This window comes from Pogona vitticeps, chromosome 2, assembly GCF_051106095.1.
Source record: "Pogona vitticeps strain Pit_001003342236 chromosome 2, PviZW2.1, whole genome shotgun sequence".
NCBI lineage: Eukaryota > Metazoa > Chordata > Lepidosauria > Squamata > Agamidae > Pogona > Pogona vitticeps.
Window position 1 is genome coordinate 301,758,529 of NC_135784.1, and position 18,420 is coordinate 301,776,948.

The 18,420-nt window shown below is 43.4% G+C and overlaps 1 protein-coding gene across 4 annotated transcripts in view; it reads left to right on the top strand.

The window, feature by feature from the left end:
* The window catches only part of MYO5B (myosin VB), a 339,707-nt gene that overhangs the window by 310,499 nt on the left and 10,788 nt on the right, over positions 1 to 18,420 (top strand). For all 4 annotated transcript variants that reach the window (XM_072992940.2, XM_072992941.2, XM_072992942.2 and 1 more), the window contains 3 exons: positions 3,604 to 3,802; positions 15,193 to 15,286; positions 17,829 to 17,972. In XM_072992940.2, coding sequence (XP_072849041.2) covers positions 3,604 to 3,802; positions 15,193 to 15,286; positions 17,829 to 17,972 — 437 coding nt within the window. The remainder of the gene's footprint in view (positions 1 to 3,603; positions 3,803 to 15,192; positions 15,287 to 17,828; positions 17,973 to 18,420) is intronic.

Sequence of the window (18,420 nt, forward strand, 5' to 3'; positions counted from 1 at the left end):
GCGGACTCTAATTGGTACCTTTAAGAACCAATTTGGTTTACTAAACGTTAAGCTTATCTGCACACCCAACCGTGCTGGCACATCCAGGAGGGCTGTAACCTTTTCAGTCATGAATCACCCTCTTCGCTGGAGTGGGTGAAAAAGGAGCTAGAAATGCAAAGGATTGTTCCATGTGGGCCTTCTTACAGAAAGTGCAACTTGTTCCTTAATTTATCATTTGTGTAGAACGACACAGTGTGCCTCCATTTAGAGAAAGTGGTTCCTTTTATCATTTAAAACCTCCCTTTTTTTGCTGTAGAAACCCATGATTTTAATTTCCCTTTGGTTTAGTCTCTGTGGGCTTTCTTTTGCCCTTTTAACTTTGCCTTCAAGACACCTCCTTTAACGTAAAATAATCTCTTAAAAATTAAGGACTTCCAAACTTTCCGCCGTATAGAGGGCCAGCTGGACACGAAACAGTCCATAAAGCTAGACTGGATTATAACAATTACTCATTGGCTTTTTTGACCTTCGGCTGGAGTGATCTTAAAGTAACCTCACAAATAGTGTTATATCTCATTTTGTGGATAAAAGAGCCAATTCTAGGGTACAAAGGTTGTGAGGTACAAATTAAGCTAGTATCTTTTGTTGGGGTTGGGGGTTAATTTCTTTTTTCATAGAGTTGTAGAATAATGATGTTGGAAGGGGCCTATAGGGTGAAAGAGGAAGACCAAATATGAGGTGGGCAGACTCCGTAAAAGAACCCACACACTTGAATCTGCAGGAACTGAGCAGGGCTATTGAGGACAATGCATTTTGGAGATGGCTCATACGTAGGGTTGCCGTGAATCAGAGGCGATTTGACGGCACAATAACAACGAGGTTCGTGACCTGTTGGAAGGAACTGGAATGGTGAATGGCCCTCAGTTGGTGGCTACAACTTTGTATTCCCTTTGTGGACCGTCTTACTACATCATTAGCTTTCAAAAGGGTTTCTTTCCTGGCCACAGGGCCCCAACCTGTAACCCAGTGGCCTGCTTACCGTGCTGTGTTCCATGGCAACAGAAAGCGCAGCTCGAGTAATTTTCAAAAGGTGCAAATGGTGGCAGCCTGCTAGTATTCCTCAAAAGGGCCTTTCCAACAAGCACTTGGTTGCTAAAGGAGGAGGGCGCCCCTCTGTGACCATAAGAATAAATGAATGAATAAAAGCCGTTTTACAAAATAAAGGTGACTTTCAAAGATTTGGTTCTTTCTTTGTTCGTATCAGAGCACTGCACAATTTAAAATTATGGACAGGTATGAAATATAGATAAAATTAAAAACAAATAATTAAGGTAATTAGACTGTTTTTGACTAGAAAAGCATTTCCCCATTGGAATGCATTGAAACCTGTTTAATGCGTTCCAATGGGGAAGAATTGTCGCTGACTAGCGAAGATCGGCCATAGGAAAGCCGCTTTGCGAACTGCCGATCAGCTGTTTAAATCGCTGTCTTGCGAAGCTTAGATCCCGAAAACACCCGTTTTGCGAGTGCGGAGGGAGCTGTCAAAATCGTTGTCTAGTGAAAATCGGTTTGCAAAGCAGGGACCAAACATTGTCCAGCGAAATTCCCCCATAGGAATCACTGTTTTGCGAATCACTATAGCGATCGCAAAAAGTCAATGTCTAGCAAAAAAATTGTCATGTGGGGTAACTGTCTAGCGAGGCGCCACTGTAATGGCTTTCAACCTCTGGTAGGGGAACCCTTCATAATCAGAGGCAGTATATCTCTGTGTTAAATTGTGGGCTCATGGGATGAACTGCCTGCAGCATGTCCTGCTAACTGGGCTTTTCAGAAGGATTTGGGTGATTGCTGGTGAAGACAGAACACATGTCTGATCAGCAAAGACAATTTACGTCTTCATAGTGCTTTGTGGCTGCAGTGGGAACCTGGAAATATTCCAGAGCTGGATTAACCCCCATAACATACTGCAGGGGACAAATGAAATCGCTTTCCCAAAGTTCTGCCCCAGTCTTGTCCAGACCCTTTTCTAGATGAATGTAATGGTTGAGAGAAAGTGGATGAAAAAAATGAGACTGTAGATAGGCTGTAGAGGTTCGTTAGAGCTGGTTGGTCTGGGAGTGATTTCCTCTCTTGTAGTTCAGTAAATCAGAAGCATGCTCTTTTCATCCATCTGTTACTCCTGCTGTAGCAATACAGAAATCTCTAGAACCAAGGAAATATACCTGAAACATTGAAGCTACCTTGACAAAATTGTTAATTTCCTGTTTTATTGGAACATCTAAGGGTTTCCACCATTCCCACCCCCACCTTGAGCCTAGCCCAGCCCAGTGATTCAAGGAGAAATCTTTAGAAACTTCTTTAGAAGTTTGTGAATTTGTCCCAATCATCTCCATTAATAAAAGATCTCAAATAAGAGTAAGGACCCCATGGTGTGAGACTCTGGAGCGCCACTCTCAGCCAAAGTAAGACTTAGTGACCTAGATGCAGTGCTTAGCTTGGAATTTTCATTCATAGGTAGGTTCGTATTTAAGGAGGATGTGGAATAATGAAACTGTTGAAGGCATGCTTCGAGGCGTACTCCATTTTCATTTGGATGAATTGTTCTTGATCTCCTTTGAATGTTTTGGTTCACTTATAATTTGTCTGGCAGACTCTTTTGACTATAGATGCTTTGGGGCAATGTAGGCAATTCTTACCCTATTGCAGCCCTCTCGGCCCTCAAAATGCCTAAAGAAGGTGACAGGTGAACTGTAGCATGGAGCAATCCTGCTGAGGGTTCTAGGTAGCCAACCATCTCTCATTTTGTTTATTCCACTCCATTACTCTTCCCATTTTTCAATTCCCTGCATCAGAATCACATGACATTCCATGGCTGCTGAGCATACTCAGACCTCGCTTGAGATTACTTTTGAGTTCCCACCACCCTTTTTAACCTAATGATTCTTTTGTCATATGTCTGCAAACTTAGGCTTCATTGAAACTTGCTAACTATTCCATCTACCCGGATCACCCGATATAGCCAGCAGGGGCGGCTGAGGGGTCTGACGCCAAGAGAGGCCCGGAAGCAAAAAACAAGAAACCGGGCCTTCTCGGCGGTGGCCCCTCGGCTGTGGAATGCCCTCCCAACAGAAATTCGGCTGGCACCTTCGCTGGGTGTTTTTAAAAGCCAGTTAAAAACTTGGTTATTCAAGAAGGCCTTCCCTCCAGTCAATTAAGTCTTTTTCTCTGTTTCTCTCTCTTTTTTGGCTATTCCATCTTGGTAATCCTCTCTTTAAATTAATTGTTTTAAATTGAAATATGTAATTTATGATTTTATATATTTTTATACTGTTTTGTTTTATTTTGTAAGCCGCCCCGAGTAGACATGGTCTAGAGGGGCGGGGTAAAAATCAAATAAATAAATAAAATAAATAAATCTTGTGCATGGTCGGTTCCATTTTGGCTACCTAAAGATCTTTGCTTGTGTAATAATTATGACTAGAAAGCCAGATGGTCTGATGGTTGATTATTCACTTAGCATGACTGCCTTTGAAGGAACCTGTTTCTGTCTATCCTGGGGCCTATAGTTCGACTGACTTGGTTTGACCTGCTTTCTGCTCTCCCTATGCTTCCTCCCACCAGGCTCCTTGAAGCCCAGCTCCAGGAACAGAGGAGAGAATATGAAGAGGAAGCAGAAGCACTGAAGGACCAAATAGAGGCTTTGAGAGGAGAGATGGAGAAGCAGCAGGAAGCCTTTTTCCAGACCCTCCAGCTGTCCCCAGAAGCCCAAGTAGAATTTGGCATTCAGCAAGAAATCACACGGCTGACCAATGAAAACCTGGTAAGAGCCCACTGTGGACATGGCCTGACTCTTCACCCTCTGGGTTGCTGCAGCAGCTGGAGCTGGTGACAGCTTTGTGACAAACCCAGACCTACTGGGATCTGTCACACAGTTACACTAAGCTGCCACCAACCATTCCCTATAATAAGTCACACAGACCAGGGATGGATTTTTAAACAATAAAAGAATAAGGTTTATTTTAAATACAAACAGGGTAAATAAAACAATCAGGTGAATAAAATAAAGTAACGTGGCTTATTCTCACACACACAAGCATACAGTTTGGTTCACCTAGAACCTTTAACTTAAAGCACAGACCCTGAACCCATCAGTTCTGGCTAACCAACAGACCCCTGAACCTTTCAGGTTGGTACTCTGACACACAGTAGTACCCTGTCAGACACACAGACTCCCACAACAGCTTCTTCTCCCCAGCTGCTGCTTCGTCCCAACCCAGTGTCTCACAGTCTGTCTCAGCATCTCCTCTTCACCACACAGGCATCACATATTTATACAGTACAGCCCCTCCTCCTGATGTCCCGCCTTCCACTCCCCATAGGATGGAACTTTCCCTCCAAACCCATGACAGACAGGTAACATCAGTGCTGTTATGTAACACCTCCCCTCTTTAAAAGTTGTTTTGTAGGGGGAAAGCTAACGTGCTTTTCACCAAAAAAACAACCTGCATAAAATACACAACAACATTTATACATACCATATAATACTTACATATACTTACACTCCAAGTTAACCATAGCAAATATGCATTTAAACATTTTACCATATACAGTACATCAATTTACCTTTATTAATACCAACCAAATTCAAAACCAGGTACATTTTAACTTTTTGTTTTCATTATATACATATAGTCCATGTTCTTTCGCCGTCTTCAGTCTTCAGGTCTTCTTGATAAGGCGTCAGCAACACAGTTCACTGACCCTCTGACCACCTTCACTTCAAAGTCATAGTCCTGTAAGTTCAAAGCCCACCTCATAAGTTTGCTATTGTGGGTTTTCATTGTCTTTAACCATTGCAATGGTGAATGGTCAGTACACAGAACAAAATGTCTTCCCCAGATGTAAGGCTTGGCCTTCTGGATCGCGTAGACTATGGCCAAACACTCCTTCTCCACGGTTGCCAAATGTCTCTCACCTTTTTGAAGTTTCCTACTCAGGTAGGACACTGGATGCTGGTCACCATTCTCATCCTCCTGGCACAGAACTGCTCCTACCCCGCTGTTAGACGCATCGGTGTAGATGATGAACTCCCGGTCGAAGTCTGGAGCACGCAGGACAGGATAGTTGATTAACGCCTTCTTCAACCTCTGGAACGCCGCCTCACAGTCGCTGGTCCACGGGATGCTGTCATCAGTCTTCTTCCTCGTCAGATCGGTCAGCGGAGCCGCAATCTCGCCAAACCTCGGGATGAACTTTCTGTAGTAGCCCACCAACCCAAGAAATGATTTGACTTTTTTCTTGGTGTTGGGTCTGGGCCAATCACGAACAGCTTCTATTTTGGCCTCCAGGGGTTTTATCACTCCTCCCCCTACCTTGTGACCCAAGTATTTTCTTTCTGGGATACCCAGCTGCAGTTTGCTCTCTCTGCAGAGCCTAGGCCAAAGCACTTCCTCCCCTGGGTTAAAGCGCCTCTCCCTGCCTTCCTGGTCATCCCAAGCTTTCTTTCTGACCTTTTGAGCTGGCAGGGTCTCTGCTGCTAGCTCTAGGTTTCTCCTTAGGTCATTCATCAAGGTGTCTATGTAAGTCACAACGTCTTGTGGGTCACCCTGGGCGATCTGCCCCCAACCCTGCTCGATCAAATCAAGGGGCCCCTTCACCCCTTTCCCAAATAAAAGTTCAAATGGACTGAACCCAGTACTGGCTTGTGGCACTGATCGATAAGCAACCAAAAGGGATTGCAGCTTCTGGTCCCAATTGTTTGGATTCTCTGCCAAGAAAGCCCTAATCATGCGCATTAGAGTCCCATTGAACTTCTCAGTTACCCCATCACTTTCAGGATGATAGGCAGTGGCTTCCCTGAGCTTAATTCCACAGATTTGCCATAAGCGTTTCATGAGCTTTGACGTGAACGATGTGCCCAAATCTGTGATTATCTCTGAGGCAAATCCCATCCTGGACATGTACCCCACCAAAGCATCGGCCACTGTGTTAGTTTCGATGTTTGTCAAGGGTATGGCTTCAGGATACCTTGTGGCATGGTCCACAATTGTTAGAATGAACCTATTCCCCCTCTTTGTGGCCTTGGGCAAAGGTCCCACAATATCCACCCCTATGCATTTGAACGGAGTGTCAACCACAGGCAAAGGGCACAACTTTGCTTTGGTCCTGTCGCAGTTATTCCCCTGCCTTTGACACACATCACATTGTTTACAGAACTCCCTGATCTGCTTCCCTATGTCAGGCCAGTAGAAATTCTGTGTGATTCTCTGCTGTGTTTTGTTGACCCCTAGGTGTGCAGCAAACATGTCAGAGTGCCCCCTTTGTAAGATCATGGGGCGATACTTTTCAGGTACCACCAGCTGACTTCTGATCCCATCTCCCCCTTTTGAGATATTCCTCAGGGTTTCTCTATATAAAATCCCCTTTTTCTCCAGAAATCTCACTGGGGTCTCAGGTGTTAGCTGGGCGTCAGTCACCTGTTCGAAACACTTTTGGAGAGTGGCGTCTGCCTTTTGCTCTTGTCCAAATCTGCTGTCTGTGGTTAAGGTTTCCACCACAGCTTCTGAACTCCCCTCTGCTTCCGTCTCTGGCTCATCATTACCCCCTTGAACTGTCCCTGTGGTGGCTTGTGAGCGTGTAATCACTAGCACCCGTTTCACATGTTCAGCCAGGTCATTTCCCACGAGCACGGCTGCTGGCAGAGTCGATGAAATCGCTATCCGCCAATCTCCCCTCCAGCCTTGAAAGTTGACAGGTACCTCTGCTACTGGCAGAGAGATTATCTGCCCCTCAATCCCTGCCACCTTCATGCTCTCATTTGGGATTATAAACTCCCTAGGGATGATATCTGGATGGCACAGGGTTACCTGGGAACAAGTGTCCCGCAGTCCCCTATACTGACGGTCAAGTATTCCTACGTCCACCCCTGCTGTCTCAAACAACTGAGAATCTGTTTTTATCAGCAAGCAGCGCTTTACCTCCAGAAGAGGACCATTTTCCTCAGCCTGATCAGCAGCGGTAGCTGTTCCAGACTGAGTAGCCATGGCAACCGGCTCCCTCAGTGACACTGAGCTTTGCTCTTTCTGGACACAGAACACAGCTTTTGGCTTGGTCCCACTAGCATTCTGAGGCACCATTCCTTTTAGCTGCTTTACATTTATCCCATGTCTTGCAAACACCAGTTTTTTAAACTCTGCAAAATCTTTCATCAATTCCTCAGGCATCTCGGCATAAACCTCAGCCAGGCTACCACTGATTAAAGACCGCATGATGGTCATCTTCTCAGTTTCCCTCACTGAGAAGTCCACAAACGCTCTTTCCACTAAGGAAAAGAACACCTCAGGACAATCTCCCTTGTGGTACACAGGGAATTTCTTCAGGTCAGCCTTAGACAGTTGGCCTCCCTCAGAATCCCTATTATTATTATTGTTCTGGTTCATCATTTCCAGTTTTCTTAACTCATACGCCATCCTTTCTTTTTCCAGAGCAATTTTCTCTCTCTCCATTCTTTCTTCCCTCTCCATTCTCTCTCTCTCTCGCTCTAATTCAAATGCCATTTTCTCTCTCTCTAATCTTTCCTCCATTTCCCTCACCCTCAGTTCATGCTGTTGGGCTAGGATCAATTTTCTAAGTTCTGGGTTCTGCTCTCCTGTGCTGTCACCTTGCACTGAGCCAAATTCATCCTCAGAACCTTGGTCAATCTGGGGGTCTTTCACTTCACTCATGTCTGCTACTTGGCTTCGAGTCAAGGGCATACCCCCCCTCAGAACAGGCTGCTTTAAAAAGTCAAGCCTCAAAATAAAACGACCACTTTTTTTCCTTCTTGCCTCAGAACCAGCTCTCCCTAGAGACTGCTGCTGTTCTTCAGCACTACTTGCAACAGTATCGAGTCAGAGCCTACCCCCCTCTGCTGGGCCTCTCAGCTGGCAAGCTAGCTCACTGTTGCTACGCAGTTTTGCCTCAGCGTTTTCCCGCCAAAATCAGGCTGCCTCAGAGCACCTTAATCTAAGTCTCCCCAGTTGGCACGTTCTTCTACTAGTGCACCTCCCCGTGAGGTACACCTAGAAGATTACCTACGCGCCTCAGACTGTCCCTGACTAGACCCCCCTTGCTCTGGGCACACTTGCCAAGGCTTTGCTGGACCGCTGGACAACTGGACCAGTCGTATCCCACACGCTGGACACCAATCAATGTGACAAACCCAGACCTACTGGGATCTGTCACACAGTTACACTAAGCTGCCACCAACCATTCCCTATAATAAGTCACACAGACCAGGGATGGATTTTTAAACAATAAAAGAATAAGGTTTATTTTAAATACAAACAGGGTAAATAAAACAATCAGGTGAATAAAATAAAGTAACGTGGCTTATTCTCACACACACAAGCATACAGTTTGGTTCACCTAGAACCTTTAACTTAAAGCACAGACCCTGAACCCATCAGTTCTGGCTAACCAACAGACCCCTGAACCTTTCAGGTTGGTACTCTGACACACAGTAGTACCCTGTCAGACACACAGACTCCCACAACAGCTTCTTCTCCCCAGCTGCTGCTTCGTCCCAACCCAGTGTCTCACAGTCTGTCTCAGCATCTCCTCTTCACCACACAGGCATCACATATTTATACAGTACAGCCCCTCCTCCTGATGTCCCGCCTTCCACTCCCCATAGGATGGAACTTTCCCTCCAAACCCATGACAGACAGGTAACATCAGTGCTGTTATGTAACAAGCTTTTTTGCTGAAGGGCTTCTAACGTCCTCTTCAGCACACAAAGTCTCCCAAGGGGGATGTCTGTCCTTACGTTCACCATCTATTCTAGGGCAACACCCAAGAGGAAAAAAGATGGAGATGATGGACGAGGAAAAAAGCCAAAGAGGCACTCGTTTTTATTTATTTATATTTATTTATTTATTTATTTGACTTGTATGCTGCCCACACTCTGCAAGAGTCTCCGGGCAGCTTCCAACATCAATTAAAACAGTTCAGTAAAAAAAGAGACACACTAAAAACCAATATGGTTACATCTACTCTACAAAAGCAAAAATGAAAACAAAAACAATCTAGATCCATGACTCTATCAATTAAAATTAAAACCTTCAATTAAAAAACGTCCAGAACAGGAAGGTTTTAACCTGGCGCCGAAGTATCAGTAACGTCGGCACCAGTTGGATGTCGTTTGGGAGGGCATTCCAAGGACTGGGGGCACCTGCAGTAAAGGCCGTCCATCTACAGGCCATCCCTCTCTCACCTCCCTGATGGACGGCTCTTTCAGGAGGGCCTTGCCGGGTAGGTTCGTATGGAAGTAGGCAGTCCTTTAGGTATTCCAGGTCCCGAGCCGTTTAGGGCTTTATAGGTCAAAACAAGCACTTTGAATTGGGTCCAGACAACATCTGGTAACCAGTGCAACCTGGCCAGAATCAGCTGAATATGTTCTCTCACAGCTTCTCCACTCACCAGTCGCGCAGCTCGATTCTGGACCAGTTGTAGTCACCAGATCATCTTCAAAGGAAGCCCCATGTAGACTGCATTGCAGTAATCTATACAAGATGTTACCAGTCCGTGAGTAACTGTCATGAGGCTCTGCTCGTCCAGGTAGGGCCATAGCTGGTATAATTTCCACAGCTGAAGGAAGGCGCCTCTGGCCACCAAGTCTACCTGGGCCTCTAGGGCCTGGGTTCCAGGACCACCTCCAGACTGCGGACCCTGTCTGTCAGGGGGAGTGCAACCCCATTCAGGGCAGGGAAATAGAGATAGATATCTTTTAATGACCAGCTGAAAAAGAAACAGTTCAGTTTGGAGAAGAATATTTTGGACAAGAAACTGGAAATGATTGATTGATTGATTGATTGATTGATTGATTGATTGATTGATTGATTGATTGATTGATTGATTGATTGATTGATTGATTGATTGATTTGTATTTGTGCCGAGCTTATGGCTGTCAGGAGTAATTAATCCATAAATGGGTACTTGGGTAAAAATAGAAAAGTCAGGTTCAGGAAATTCATTCAGAGACAGTCCAGGAGAAAATAGCCCTAAACATGTGTACAAAAGCCCTAACTCTGGCCTCTGTACATGGGGAGACAATCATCACGAAGACCCATGTGTTATTCCCCTCTGACAAACGGAAACAATCATGCTGATTTCCAAGAAAAAGGTTGAAAGAAAGCTTGAGTACCAACAGGTCAAGACGTGAAAATATAGTTATATAATGGTGGTTCAGAAATAGCTTCCAAGCTTTAATCTTCATGCCTTCCTTCCCCTCTGAACTTAAAGAGTTGGCAAAGTGCTGCTCTCAGTGCCTCTTTAAAATGAAATGTGGCTCACCGTTTTTAAAGACCCTTTTGGGACAAGGGGAAGCCATTGTTGTGACTTACTATCTCTTGTTTTTCCTTTTTGTTCAAGAAGGAGGCTGACTACAAGGGCTATTTAATCCACTGTTTGGAGCCTCTGCGCCCAGAGTCTTCCTATCAGCACCTTTCTGGCCCCTGTCAAGGGGCTTCTACATTCTTGATGTGCCTAGGATTGCTTTGGTTTGGATCAGTTCCAGCAATCACATCACTGGGACCCATCCAGAGCAAGCCTTCCTCTTTCAATGTACCGTCGAATCCAGAGCAGTGGCTTTGGGGGCAGGCAGTTTCTTAACCATCCCTTTAAGAGAAAAGATTTTTTTCCATAAGTGATACAGTGCATCAGCAATGGTCTGTATATAGTAAAGGATGCTGGGGGTGGGAATTCACTTCCCTTGCCCTCTGCCAAGCAGGAGAAGTGATTGATTAGCTAATGTACTGAAGTGGTTGGCTTATTAAGTCACTTCATGATACTGACAGGAGCCCTTTTCATGTGAACAGGCCATTCCAAAACAATTCATACTACAGTAGTGCTATTGAAGCCATATGTATGTTAACTTTTAATCAGTTTTTATTGTTTTAACCACCCAAAGAGCTTGCATTATCAGAGGCTATACAAAGGAAGAAAAGAAGCAAGGAAACCAACAAATGTGGAGAGAGAGAAAGATGTAGAGAGACTGTGAAACTCAATCAAACCAGTGAACCATATTGCAACAGCAGTATTTGTCCTTTATGAACAGTAGCTGTCTAGGGTCACTAGTTGAAGTCTTTCCCATCATTCTCTCTTTCTTATTTTTTTTTTACAAATTGGAATTGGAAGTAGGATATCTGCATAAAAAGCATGTGTTTTACCACTGAGCTATGTCCCCTCAACGGCACACCTAGAATTGTTACGTTTAGCAGAATAAGAGACCCAGAATGCAGAGAGCAGGTGTGATTCTGTTTCCTGCTGCTCCCACTTCTGCTTCGCTGTGGCATCTCATTAGATGGTCCTTATCACATTCAAGCAGATGTGTCAGAATCATTTAAATATGAATGTTAGGAGCTTCCGCAAAAGCACTGGGGTGGCAAATTCTAAATTATTATGTGTACTCTATTACTTCCAGTGGAAGTCAGGAATCAGTGACCTTACGTTGTTTCTTTGATTAGACAGAGGGCATCAGAGATGGATTTCGCCTTGGTAACTGACAGTAAGTGATAATTGGAAAAAGGAGGCACTGTCAGACAGACCACTAATTCCCTTATTGATTTTAATGTAATTATTTGTCTTAGAAGAAATGGCTCGTGACACACCAGGCAGGGTGTTGCTCCTTGCTGAACCTCCGGATGGTCACTCCAGCAGTCTACAGCTGTCAAAATAAAAATTTGTTGTTTTTTGCCAGGATGAACAGTTTTGTACTTGCGGTCATTTTTATCATTTATTAAGCACTTCCCTATTATAGCTTGTGTTTACGAACTAACCAGAGTTTCTGCATAGCTGTGCCATGACTGAACGTTGCCTGCGCCATTCACCAGCCTATAATTCAAACTTCATGACGTGATGAGGTGACAAGGGATAAGCAGGGTCTTTGGCATCAAAGATGGAATCCTATCATAAATTTAGGAGTTCAGCTTTAATCTCCATATCTTATATGTGTAAGGATGAAAGATCAGCTTATTTCCCACCCAAGTCCATTTGACGTGTATTCATTCATAACTCTGTGTTTGGCTCTGTTTCCACATCAGTCTATTTTCTTTTAATGCACAAAAATAAATTTTATTTTTTGCATATACTGTTCACAAAGCAGGCATTTTTGTACAGGTCCTAAACTAAGAGATGCCTTTTTGTAGTACTGTAATGTAATACCTTTTTTTTTTTGACTGACAGCTGTTCTGCAATTTTAGTTGAGTACAGATACTGGAAGGTAACTGTGTTCCAATACAGTATATGTATTAATCCAGGAATTTCATATTGTTTTACTTGAAAATGCAAGCCAAATTAAATCCTCCTTCATCTCCAGCCTACACGTGTTCTCACATTATGTTGCTCACTTTACATGTCCATGATGTAGTCATGAGTAAAAAGGCCATATAGAGCACCAGTATAATGTATCGTATTTTTATTGTATGAGACAATAGTTTTGTCTAAAATCTTTAGATTAAAAATGGAGGATTGTCTTAGACACAGAAGTAAGGAGGGGGGAAGGGATCAAAATGCTTTGATCCCTGTTTTCCTTTCTTCTTGTGAAGAAAGTGGAGGGGGAAAGCACTTTCTTTGCAAGAAAGTGGAGAAAGCAGGGATCAAAGTGCTTTGATTCATGCTGTAGGGATCAAAGCACTTTGATCCCTGCTTTCCCCTTCCACTCGCTAGGCGGGCTTAGCAAGAAAGGGGAAAGCAGGGATCAAAGCAATCCTGCAGCTCTTTGATCCCTGCTTTCTCCCTCCACTTTCTTGGGAAGAAAGTGGAGGGGGAAAGCACTTTCTTGGCAAGAAAGTTAAGGGGCAAAGCAGGGTCTTTCTTGGCAAGAAAGTGGAGGGGAAAAGCAGGGATCAAAGGGCTTTGATCCCTGCTTTCCCCCTCCACTTGCTTAAGCAGGCTTAACCCAAAATTAAGAAATCTAAGCAGTTTTGGCAAGAAAGGGGAAAGCAGGAATCAAAGCTATCCTGCAGTGTTTTGATCCCTGCTTTCCCCCTCCACTTGCTAAGCCCCGCTTAGATTTCTTAATTTTAGATTAGGAAAAAAAGGGGTGGTCTTGTACATGGAAAAATACAGTATATGTGTTGCATGAAGATGGTTCTGGGTTCAGTCCCTAATATCTCCAGAAAGGATTCTTACTGAATCACTGGAGGGTAGCTGCTGCTGCTGCTGCTGAATAGAAGCAGTACTGAGCTAGATAAACTAGGATGGACTTTGTAGAAAGCAATGCAATTGACTTTGTGTTAACTAACAGCACATTTTATCAGATTATAACTTTTAAGCTTAGTTTTGTGTTCATGCCATGACATATTGTATCCATTAACCTGAATCAAGATGTAACATTTTTCCTGAACTATATGGCTGCAAAGTAGAGGTGAGGAGGCCTTTATAATCTGCAGGAGATGGGAAGTGCTCAGAGAAAATAACTTGGCAGGGAAAGGTCAATCTGATCCTTTACCTTTACTTACTAACTGCATGCAAAGACTTTCATCCCCACAGCAATTCAGCAGCATCCTAAAGCAGTACGATGACAGAAATATTTCCATCAGATTTTTCTGCATGTCCAGAGTGTCTAACCTACTGTGTTTTCCCCTCCTAGCAGCACATTAAATAGAGTGTTCCAGGTTTAAGATGGTATTTATACCCATCCTTTTCTATTCTAAGAAAGAGACTCTATTAGCAATAGGAACTGTACCATTTTCAAGTGCAAGGGGAAAGTTTCAAGTTTCAGTGTTTTCCCATTATGTGCTGGGGATCCCATCATTTCCATGATACAGCATTGAAGTGTACTGCCGTCTTCCTTTGCTCTCCCATCCCTACCAGCATGAAATACCACAGGAAAACTTTTACTGTTTTGTACTCCTGCTTTGTGGGAGCCTCGTGGCGCAGTGGTTAAACGGCTGTCCTGCAGCCAAAACTGTGCTCACGACCTGGGGTTCAATCCCAGGTCTCCAGCTCAAGGTTGACTCAGCCTTCTATCTCTTCTGAGGTCGGTAAAATGAGCACCCAGCTCGCTGGGGGGGGGGGGCAATGTGTAGCCTGCATAATTAACTTGTAAACCGCCCAGAGAGTGCTTGAAGCACTATGGGGTGGTATATAAGCAGCACACTTTTTTTTTGCTTTATATCTACTAAGGGGCACCATCTACATCTTCTTTAAGAAGGTGCATTTTTGGTAATATTACAGTGCGAACAGGCCATCAGCTGAGCAGGGAGGGAAAAACACGACAGCTCGATCTTTAGAATAATGCAAGCTCTCCCTGAGCGCCTTGACAAATTACTGGCCTCCTTATTATATGAAAAGCTCACAATGCATGATTGATTGGCCTGCTGCCGACTGAAATAGCCCTTGGAGCAGAAATCAATGGCACAACTTTTAAAAGGCAGCTAAGTGCTGGGGGCGGCCAGCCCTACATCTCTAAAAAGCAGCTTTGGTGCTGCAGAAGGCAAAAATAAGAGTTTCTTTCATCTTAAGAGAAGAAATTCATTTCTTAGTATCTTCTGGCATTTTTGTTTTGTTTGCAATCCCTATCTTGTCTTTGATTCAGAAAAGTCAAGGCAGCATAAACAGGATTTTCACAGTAGATTCTCAGAGCACCCCTGTAAGAGAGGGTCTGGATGGACACCCAGTCAATTTTGTACAGTATTTGTATTTAGACTAAGCCTTTTTTGGTCCAGCTGTATAATAAATAATGCACTCAATCACATGTTTTTGCAGTTTATGTACTTGAGGAGGTGTGTCTAAAGTAGACCCCATCATGTGGGAGGGAAAAACTCCCAACACATTAAAAAAACAACCATTTCAGTATGTCTGCCCCAAACTCTGATTAGAGTTTCCGTGTTTCTGATTTTCATTTAATCCAGAGATTAAAAACGGCAAGCCCTAGAAGTAGTGTGCGGGTCAGTCACATGGAAGTCAATGGGGCACTGGGATGTTTTTAGAATTACTATTATACCTTCTTGAGTTTATGTTTTCATGTTTCTTGCTCAAAGAGAGAACACCCATGCTAGCAACTGGAGCTGTTTGAAACAAATCAGCTAAGCAAAAGCAAGTCTTTTCCATGCTCCAGTTGACTTTGATTCTGTGAGATGGCACAAAGACATTTTGTGCAGACTGCGTGCTTTGTTCTGCAGGTTAAGTGTACCAGTTTAAGTTGATACGGTTATTCTTGACTTTCAGGATCTCAAGGAGCTGCTAGAAAAACTAGAAAAGAATGAAAGGAAACTGAAAAAACAGCTCAGGATTTACATGAAGAAAGTGCAAGAATATGAAGGTGAGAGGTCTGATTTCAGACGTTTCCTCTGTAGCTGAGAATTCAATGAATCACCTTCCCATTCTACATGACTAAGAGTTCAGTGGAACTATATATCAAGAAAAATCAAAGGACTGGGAGGCTGCAGGAGTTGAAAATCAACTGCAGGATGTAAAGCAAGGATTTGCAAAAATGAGGAGATCTGCAGAGGGCACTGTCAGGAGCTGTAAGAATCAAAGTCATCCTTAGTTACCTATTTGTTAATTCAAAGGGTGCAAGGGTACATGATAGTAAATCTGTCTTCTCTCTGCCTATCCTATCCTCATGCCTAGTAATCTTGATAGGCTGTAAGTTCAGTTCTGCTATCTTTGCCATCAAGACAGGATAGCAGCTGGAAAGATAGCTCATTTGGTGCCTCCTTGTGGCTTTTCCTCCCAGTATTCTCTTCCTTTAGTTTTGATAATGCAGGTATCAAAGCTGAAACGCTCCACCTGCTGGTATTAATTGCATGCGCTGCAGCTATTAAGGGGAGCCCTGTGGCATTTGGTGTAGCGGATGAAGAAGAAATGAATGTAGAAACTTTTGTGCTGCTCTTTGATGCTTTTTATCTTAGTGGCTTGACGGAATGATTAGCAACCTAAGTTGATCCTCGGGCCTGGGTTTCAGAAAGCTGCCCATTACGCGCAATTAAGCAGGATGAATAGGCCATTCTCTTATCAAGGCAGCTGGAGCAGCTGGTTCTCATCACTATAATTTACATGCATTGAGCTGACATCCTACCACATTATTTGAATTGTGCCTTAATATCCATTTGCTAGATAAATGTCATGATTGCATTGCTTGTCAATGAGTGCCACAGTAATCATCCTCTCCCAGAAACCACTTGCCAAAGAGGTCATGTTTGTGCCCTTGTATAATGAAAATAGAAGCAAAAGAACTATGACACCTTAAGACTTACAGATTTATTTCATTCTGAATGTTTGTAGATTACAAGCCGCTTCCTCAGACACAGAGAGCATAATAGTTAGGGCACAGATTAATGTACGTGGTAGATATGGAACAAGGGAAGGCACGCACGTACGAAGGCAGAAAGAGTGCAACCGGTACCTTAGTACTTTTTATATCATATTCCCTGTGCCTGTAGACATGGATTTCGATCCATGGAAGTTCACACTGAAAGAAATCTGTTAGCCTTTGAAGTGTTATGATATTTTGCCTCCCCCATTTTACTTTTACCAGTCACTTCGGTGAGAATGGCATTGTTATATCAGTCATGATCAGTCAGAAGTGCTAATTAGTAGGTATCTTTTTCTCTGCAATCAAATGGTTTTCAAAGAGTATGTTGAGCTTAGAGTTACATCAAGCAAAATCACTTTGAGGTTACAGCTACACCCAAGTCTAAAGATCAATCCAAAGTATTCATAATCTATACAGTAGTAAAAATCCTTGCTCCTTACTTAGTCTTTCTAATGTACACTGGAATCACTAAATACAGCTCACTTCGGCTGCCTCTCATGTCTTCTTTTGTATTTCTTTTTCTCCTGAGAAACAATCTCATAAATTGTCTTGGATGGTTGAAATACCCTGAAATAGGCCATTTTTAATGCCATGTCCAGTGGATGCAGCAAATCTGACATTGGACATGACACAACACAAAAGCTAGTTTTAGAACATTTCAGCCTCCCAGCGTTAAGTCTCAACTTTCACAATGCAGTTGACAATATTATAATCACTGCCTTCCAGCCCCAGCTGCCCCTTGTGAAAACTTGACCACAGACATCAGAGTAATACTGTAGTGAACTTTGGTTTCAGTTTAACACTGAGCCCCTTTTAAGCTGGGGGGGCGAGTTGATATTGCCAAAGACTTGGAAGGAAGAGTGCAATTCTGTGGCCCACCACTAGTCTCATAGGCATTGTTTATATACTTATGATTAGAAATGGGGGTATTCGTATACGATATCTAATCATAAGTATATAAACAGTGTCTGGACAGGTGGACATAACGAGGGTCCACTCACCTGTCCGCCATCAGCGCCAGCTCCACTCTCCCTTCCAGTTGCTCTGGAGCTCCTGATCTACTATCCACTCCTAGCAGGAGGAGGGAAGACTAGTCTCCCTGCCAGACTGACAAGTGGATAGCCGACTGGGCACTCTCGAGTGACTGGGAGGGAGAGCGGAGCCGGTGCCAGCAGCGGACAGGTGAGTGGACGTTCCAGTCCCAGCGGGGCGGACCCTCGTCATGTCCACCTGAGCGGAGATATTCATATACGAATATCCCCATTTCTACTTATGATGTTAATTTTGCAACATCCTGCTTTTCAGAAATCATTTGTTCTCAAGGAATCACTAAGGCAGGCTAGATGTTTTAGTGGCCCTTCAAGAGCGCTGCTATAAATTGTGAATTTCGTTGTATGGGTATACTGTGTATATACTTTACAATGACAATAAATTATTATTATTATAAATTATTATTATTATAATCTGTCGGTCAAGCACTTTGGTGGCACTTCATTCAACACTTTCTGGCATTCAACATCATTTTTTGTTGGGTTGCTTTTCATAGCTGATCAAGCCATGGAACAAACGGAAAAGCGGCGTCATGAGCTCACAAGACAGGTGACTGTCCAAAGGAAGGAGAAAGACTTTCAGGGAATGTTGGAATATTCCGAAGAAGATGAAGCACTACTTATAAAAAATCTCATTACAGGTAAATGGTTTTGCTCCATGGATAAATACTCTTGCTTTGTCAGTGAGCTGTAGTGATTTATTTAATACCTTTCAAAACAGAAACACAGCATAATGCACAAACTACACCGATCTCTTAACTTGGAAGTAAATTCTATTGAATAAAGTGACATTAGTCTTGATGACAGATGAGGGAGAATGTAGTATAGAATAATCCAACCTGTTTGAATAGATCTTTGACTTGAACTTTGTTGAAATGCTAGCCTTTATTTATGCCCTAGGGCGACCCTTGCATTGAGTGAATTGTGGGCTATTTATTGAGCGAGAAATCAAATATATTGAGAGTGAGGATTAGGGGTTACATTTTAAATCTTGTAGTGGGAGGTATTTCCTTACATTCCATATCCATCCTCAAATTCTGATTTTCCTGAAATGGGCCAACCTATTGACAACAAAACCACATCGCTTCT